Source organism: Pteropus alecto, unplaced genomic scaffold (genome assembly GCF_000325575.1).
Source record: "Pteropus alecto unplaced genomic scaffold, ASM32557v1 scaffold61, whole genome shotgun sequence".
NCBI lineage: Eukaryota > Metazoa > Chordata > Mammalia > Chiroptera > Pteropodidae > Pteropus > Pteropus alecto.
This window is the reverse complement of record NW_006434835.1, coordinates 22,940,522-22,948,336: the sequence shown is the minus strand read 5'-3', so window position 1 is coordinate 22,948,336 and position 7,815 is coordinate 22,940,522. Positions and strand designations below refer to the sequence as shown.

Genomic DNA, 7,815 nt, shown 5'->3' with positions numbered 1-7,815 from the left:
TTCCCTACTTTGATTTCTTGCTTTCTGAATGAGCACCCCTGAGGGGAAAAGTGTTTTGCAGAAAGGCAGGCTGAGAGAGGGCAGACAAGAAAAGACGGTCAAGCCTCCCTTCTTGCTTCTGTAATGCTGGGGACTTGGCAGAGTGTGAAACAGCCTCAGGGTTGGTTTTGTTTGTTTTATAGTAGCTACATCCTTCCTCTTCCTAACCCCCATATCCTATCCTATGTTAGGGCCTCTTTGCCTTCCCAGCTCTGTCGCTTCTTTCTCTTCCGGTCCCCAACTCTGCCATGTAGACTCCCTCTGCACAGACCCTGAACATTCTGACTATATTATGGGTTGAATTGTGCCCCCCTGATCCATATGTTGAAGGCCTAACCCCCAATACCTCAGAATGTGACTTTGCCTGGAAATGGGGTCATTGCAGATGTAATCAGTTAAGTTAGGACACAGTCATTGTGGAGTAGATTGGGCCCCTAATCCAGTATGACTGGTGTCATTATAAAAAGGAGGAATTTGGGCACACACACACTTGTACCCCACCCTACACACACACATACACGCAGAAGCCATGTGAAGATGAAGGCAGAGATTGGGGTGATGTCAAAGATTGTCAACAAACACCAGAAGCTAGGACAGAGGACAGAGGCATGGAATAGATTTTACCCTCACAGCCCTCTGAGAAACATCAAACCTGCTGACACCTTGCTTTTGCACTTCTGGCCTATAGAATTGTGAGAGAATGAAATTCTGTTGATCTTAGCCACCCAGTTTGTGGTATTTTATTCTGGTATCCCTAGCACAGTAGTATGGATTGTCTGTGAATCTTCCCTGGCAACAGTTTCACAAGGTCAGGGTCACTTGAGCTGACCAGGCCACAGCACAATGGGTCAAGATTAACATAAGATTTTCCCCAGGCTTACTGCTAAACCCATCAGCACTTTTCCCTCTTCTGGTTGACCTGCTGCTTCTTGAAGGCAATTCTCTGGTGATAATGGATGAATTTAAATGATTTCATCTCTAAAGGTCCGAGTTGCCAATGGTCTAAGTAAGGCTATGATAATGATAAATTTTTTTGAGAGCTGAAGAAACAAGAAGACCCCCTAAATTCACAATCTGTAAATATGCTGTATCTGAAATATTTGTTAGTTGCTGAAGAATACACACATAGATGTGTGTGTGTGTGTAACTGTATATAATATGTAATATATAGATACACATTGATGTAATGGATATACTTGCTGTATATAAAAATATATATACACATACATCCTGAATTTAATTTACACTTAGCATTCTCACTTAAACGTCTACAAAATGTTTATCATCAAAAGATACACTGTGCTGTTTATATGCGCTGTTTAAATCTTTTCTTGGCAGAATTCTTCAGACCTTAGGAGAATGTTAACAGTGTATCCAGATACACATATAAAAGTACTTACCAAGGAACATTTCAATAACAGATGCCTTCATAGTGAGGACAACGATCCCCATAAATATCAAAATGGCACCCTGGAGAGGAAGAAACAATAACATCATCATATTTCAGCCAAGAGTTCTGAATTGGATGCTCTGAGTGTGGGGCGGTGCTGCTTCATGTTGCATTGCCCTCCGGGGTCTTAGGATTTAAGCTGGGACTTCCTGTACTAGCTCATAGAGGTGGCAGTGGCCAGCATACTGACGCCCAGAGAGTGTATTCTCAGTTACAAAACCCATTCTAGCCACCAGCCTCCTGTTCTTCAAAGATTTTGTGAAGTCTTTACTCAGGACTAAAGAGGAAATAACTTGATAATTTCGAGAAAATGTTCAACCAGTCTTCGAATTAGGACACAAACCACACTTATGGTATTGAGAGAATGTTTTAAGATTACAAAAAAAAAAATTCATTTATCATTAATTCAATAAATATTTATTAAACTCCTATTATAGGTCTAGGTATTAGGTAGGAGGTGATAAAAATGAAATTAAAAAACAATTCTTGCTCTTAAAAGACATAATTTAATAGAAGTGGGAAAACATATGTGGACGCAAATTGCCATTACATTAAAGAATGTACAGGCCCCCTAAAGAGTATAGGGGGAGCTTAGAGAGCAGAGATTCTCAAACTTCGCTGTACGTCGGTATCATCTGGGAGTTTTAAAAGACCTCAATGCCCAGAATCAGAATCTCCTGGGTGTGAGGTCTAGGCATTAAGCTTTTTACAATCTCCCCAGTTTGAGAAACAGCAGAGCAAGGCTTCCAAAATCTTAATGTACATACAAATCACCTGAGGATCTTGTTAAAAATGCAGATTCAAATTCGGAAGGTCTGGGGTAGTGCCAGACATTCCCCAAGAGGCCAGGGAATTTTAGGGGAAGGAGAGATTGTCAGCCATGGAAATAAGAGAAAGTCTCATAGAGGCGGTAGCAATTGGGTCAATTTTGAAAGATGAACTGAATTTGAATATGCGGAAATGGGATGGAAATGGCCCAAGTGGGAGAATGGCATGAATAAGCCTGCCAAGATTTAGTCATACCACCATTAATGGAACATATGCTGTGACTATATTGTCTTGAATGCTCACAGTAAGCCAGAGTGGTGGATTTTACGATCCTCATTGAACAGATGAGAAAACTAAGGCTTAGGAAAGTAAAATGTCATACCTGTGATGACTAGGCAGTGAGTAGGATTAGAAAAGGTGAGAGTAGGTGGGAAGGATGTGTTCTGGTCTCAAGCAATAAGGAAAAACATTGTAGAGAAGTTAGACGTAAAGTCAGTTTGCTTTTTGTATGATCCTTATAAGCTAGCAATTCGAAACAACATCAATGATAAAGTACTCCTCCCCTCTGGGGCAAATGGCTTCCGTTACATCTCCTGCCCACAGTGCCACTGCTGTGTGACCTAAAGCTGGTATTCACAGCTCTACACTCTGCTGTGCTCAGCAACATGCTGGTAAACCAACTATGGGAGGCGGGAGGAAGCCCTGACTAGTAGTGTTTGTCGATTTTTGTGGTGTAAATCCTCCTCTCATGGCTGATTTTGAAGCCATCAAAGTGCAAGCTTGTATCCAGTATTTAGATACAGTGCTATGCAGCGTTTCTTAACAACAACAACAACAAAACTATTAGATGATAGTAGAGGTATCAACAGAAGTACCTGATGCAATTAACTTAAATAAAATTGTTTAGTCTATGATTTTATTACGAACAATTAAATTAGGCAGCTAGAGTAACCCCAAACAGAACTGATCACTTTGCTAATTTCCAGCAACAATTGCAATGTGTTAAATTTCCCAATTAAGGTAGTTGACCACAGGTTAAGTAATCAGCAAATAATGGTCTTTAGCCTCAAAATAGAAATAAAATACATATAATCTATTTGGCAATTTGACGCTTAAATTGCTGGGTCATATTTTGAGAATAGTGTGATAACGAGTACAATTTTTTTGTCTTTTACTAATTTGAGATGTTCAGAACAACTTACATTTTTTTAGTACTAAAAACTTAACTTTCCTATGGGATAAATGTAGTATGTCAAGCTGCCCTTCTGGCCCCATTTGACCAGCCCCACCAGTTGGCTGTTACCATTCAGCATTGCAGCTTTCACTTGCGAGTCATCCTTGACTTCCGTCTCTCTCATACCGCACAGCTAGTATCAGCCTAGCCTGTTGTCTCTGCGTTCTTAACGTATCCAGAATCTGACCATTTCTCATCATCTTTACTATTGCCGCCTAGTGCAGGCCACACCTACTCTCTCCTATATTGTTGCGATTAGCATCCTAACTAGGCTGTCTCTTTCTTCCCCTACACTCTGCAGTCCAAATAGCAGCCAGCAGGATACTCTTCGAAGTAAATCATGGCATTCTTCTGGTCAAATTTCTACAGTGGTTCCCCACTGTACTCAGAATGAAAGCCAAAGTCTTTAGTAGTGGCTCAAGACCCTGTGTCAGGGGTCACCAACTCCTGGGCTGTGGACCTGTACCAGTCCGTGGCCTTTTAGAAACCGGGCCACACAGCAGGAGGTGAGTGGTGGGCGAGTGAGCAAAGCTTCGGCTGTATTTGTAGCCGCTCCCCAGCACTAGCATCACCACCTCAGCTGCACCTCAGATTATCAGGCATTAGATTCTCATAGGAGCTCCAGTCTTTGGTGCCAAAAAGGTTGGGGACCACTGCCCTCCATGGATTGGCCACCACTGGCCCCTGTGATCTTATTTCCCACTATTCGTCCCCTCACTAAGCTCCAGGCACACTGGCCTCCTAGCTCTTTAGACCTTCTTACCTCAGGGTCTCTACACTTACTGTTTATATTCTCCCTAAGTGCCCTTCCCTCAGATAAAAACATGATTTACTCCCTCATTCTTCCAAGTCTTTGCTTGATGTGTCTTCTCTTAAGACTCCCTAATCACCCAATTTAAAATTGTAATCCTTCTACTCACCACCAAGTGGTACACCCTATCCTTTTCCTACTATTTTTTTTTCATGTCACTTGTCACTTCTGACATACTCTATCACTGCTTATTTTATTCATTATTGTTTGTGTTTTCTGCTGGAATGCAAGTTCCTGAGGGCAGGGATTTTTATTTGATTTTTATGTGCTCAATAAATATATGTTGAATCAATGAATAAGAAATTAGAACTCTCTTCTTTCTCTAGGAAATAAAAAAAAAAAGGAGACAAAATAAAGGAAGACAACCTTGTGAAAACTACTAAAAACTACTGAAATATACACTCTCAAAGGTGTATTTAGTGGTATGTGAATTATATTTCTATAAGTATCATTGATAGTCAACAAGCAAACCAAAAGGGAAGATAAATTGCAGACAGAAGAGCTTTCAGATCCGTAGTACAACTTTAGAAGACACGATGGACCTGATCTTTGCATGCCAAGGTGGATGAATAAAAAACACAACAGGATTCCAGGAAACACGCCATCCCCAGAGAAGAGAGATATTACCCCAGAGCTGACTCATTGGTTATGGAACCTGACCAGAATCACTCTGGCCTCTTGGAATCAAAATGGTTTGAGGTTTCTTCAATTTCTCTCCTTGCTCAGTCCGTTTACTCAAACACTTAAAATGTAAATGTGCCTTTTAAAATGTGTGAAAAAAAATTCAGCCGTTTAAGAAGCTGGGGTTGCGGATGACCACCAGCACTGTTAAGCAGTTCTTGCAGGTGCTCCAACATCAAGGAGCTGAGGGGTACACAGTGCATAATGTTGGGACCTTAATTCCTGAGGTGTTCACCAGGGTTCTAACAAAACTGGAACAATGGGGGTTTTCAAAAGAATGTGTTACTGATTCACAAATTTATGGATTGTGCTGTGACATATAATATAGAGTCCTGATTATGAAGTTCTGGTGAGACAAATGAAGCTTGATTGTGAAATAAAAATATACATTAATGTAAGTAAAGTAGCTAGTAGATCAATATAAATAGATCTCTTGTTGTCCAGATTTAGAAAGGAGCAAGGTAATAGTAAATAATAGTATCATCTTATATTTATATGGTTTTTCACAGTTTCATCCATGTGGTAGCATATGTCAGAATTTTTTTGAAGGCTGAATAATATTCCATTGTATGTATATACCCCATTTTGCTCATCCATTTATTGGTCGATGGACACTGGGTTACTTCCCCATTTTAGCTATTGCGAATAATGCTGCTATGAACATGGGTATAGAAATATATCTTTAAGACCCTGCTTTCAATTCTTTTGTGTTTATATCTAGAAGTGGAATTACTGGATCACATGGTAATTCTATTTTTAATTTTTTGAGGAAACTCCATACTGTTTTCCAGAGTGCCTGTGCCGTTTTACTTTTCCCCTAACAGTGCACAAGGGTTCCGATGGATCCACATCCTTGTCAACATTGATTTTCTGTTTCTTTTGACAGTAGTCATCCTAATGAATATGAGATGGCATCTCATTGTAGTTTTGATTTGCATTTCCCTAATGATTAGTGATGCTGAGCATCTTTTTACGTATTTTTGGCTATTGTGTATCTTCTTTGGAGAAACATCTATTCAATCAAGTACTTTGTCCAGTTTTTAATCAGATTGTTTGTTGTTGTTGTTTTTCTTTTATTTTGTTTTTATTGTTGAATTTTTGAAATTATCTGTATATTCTGGAATTATCTATTATTCTCTTATCAAATATATGATTTGCAAATATTTTCTCCCATTCTATGAGTTGCTTTTTTACTCTTTTGATAGTGTCTTTTGATGTACAAAATTTTTAAATTTTCATGAAGTCCAATTTGTCTTTTTGGCTTTGGGTGTTATATCCAAGAAATCATTGCCAAATCCAATGTTTAGAAGCTTTTGTCCTATGTTTTCTCATTAAAACTTTGTAGTTTTAGGTCTTACATTTAGAGCTTTGATTCATTTGAGTTAATTTTTATATATAGTGTTAGGTAACTGTCCATCTTTGTTCTTTTGTGTATATCTGCTTTTACTGGCACCATTTGTTGAAGAGACTGTCTTTCCCTCCCATTGAATGGTCTTGGCACTTTTGTTAAAAATCATTCGACCATGCATAAGAGGGTTAATTGCAAAAACTCTCTATTCTATCTATTGGTTTATATGTGTGTCTCTGTGCCAGTACCACACTGTTCTGATTATTGTAGTTTTATAGTCAGTTTTTAAAATTAGGAACAGTCCTCCAGCTCTCCTTTTCTTTTTCAAGATTTTTTTTTGATTTTGGGGCCCCTTGATATTCTATGTAAATGTCTGGATACGTTTTTCTATTTCTACAAAAAATAAAGTTGGGATTTTGATAGATATTGCATTGAATTTTGAGATTGCTTTGGGTACTATTAATATCTTAACAATATTAAGTCTTCCAATCTGTAAATTTGGGATATGTGTCTATTTATGTCTTCTTTAGTTTCTTTCAGCAATGGTTTGTAGTTTTCATTATACAAGTCTTTGATTAAATTTATTCCTAAGTGTTTTATTCTTTTTAATGTAAATTGAATTGTTTTCTTAATTTCTTTTTTGAATCATTCATTGCTAGTATGTAGAAATGCAACTGATTTTTGTACGTTGACTTTGTATCTTGCTACTTTGCTAAATTCTAACAATTTTATTGTGGAATCTTTAGGATTTTCTGTATATAAGATCATATCATCTGCAAACAGGATAATTTTACATCTTCTTTCCAGTTTGGATGGCTTTTATTTCTGTTTCTTATCTAATTCCTCTGGCTAGAATTTCCAGTACTATGTTGAGTAGAAATGGTGAAAACTGGTGTACATCTTTGCCTTGTTCCTGATCTTAGAGGAAAAGCTTTCAGTCATTCACCATTGAGCACAATGTTTGCTGTGAGTTTTTCATCTGTGGCTTTTATTATGTTGAAGTGTTTCTATTCCTAGTCTGTTGGGTGTTTCTATTATGAAAGGGCATTGAATTTTTTCAAATGCTTTTTGTTTGCATCAGTTGAGATAATCATGTGTCTTTTTCCCTTTCATTCTGTTAACATAGTATACTAGATGAATTGATTTTGTATGTTCAGCCATCCTTGCATCCTAGGAATAAATCCTACTTCATCATGGTGTATAATAATTTTATTATGTTGCTAAGTTCAGTTTGCTAATATTTTGTTGAGGGCTTTTGCATCAATTTTCATAAGGGATAATGTATTGGTAAGGAAAACTGTAGCTTTCTTGTGGTGTCTCTGTCTGGTTTGGTAGTTGGGAAATGCTGGCCTAATAGGGTGAGTTAAGAAATATTCTCCCAACTTCAATGTTTTGGAAATTTTGAGAAAGATTGCTGTCAGTTCTCCCTTAAATGTTTGGTAGATTTCATCAGTAGCATAATTCTTTTTATTTCAATAACAGTT

The 7,815-nt window shown here is 37.9% G+C and overlaps 1 protein-coding gene across 2 annotated transcripts in view; it reads right to left on the bottom strand.

The window, feature by feature from the left end:
• Positions 1-7,815, bottom strand: part of VIT (vitrin) — a 94,645-nt gene that overhangs the window by 73,144 nt on the left and 13,686 nt on the right. For both annotated transcript variants that reach the window (XM_025045760.1, XM_006910385.1), the window contains exon 2: positions 1,440-1,509. In XM_025045760.1, the coding sequence (XP_024901528.1) occupies positions 1,440-1,491 (52 nt within the window). In that variant the 5' untranslated portion in view covers positions 1,492-1,509. The remainder of the gene's footprint in view (positions 1-1,439; positions 1,510-7,815) is intronic.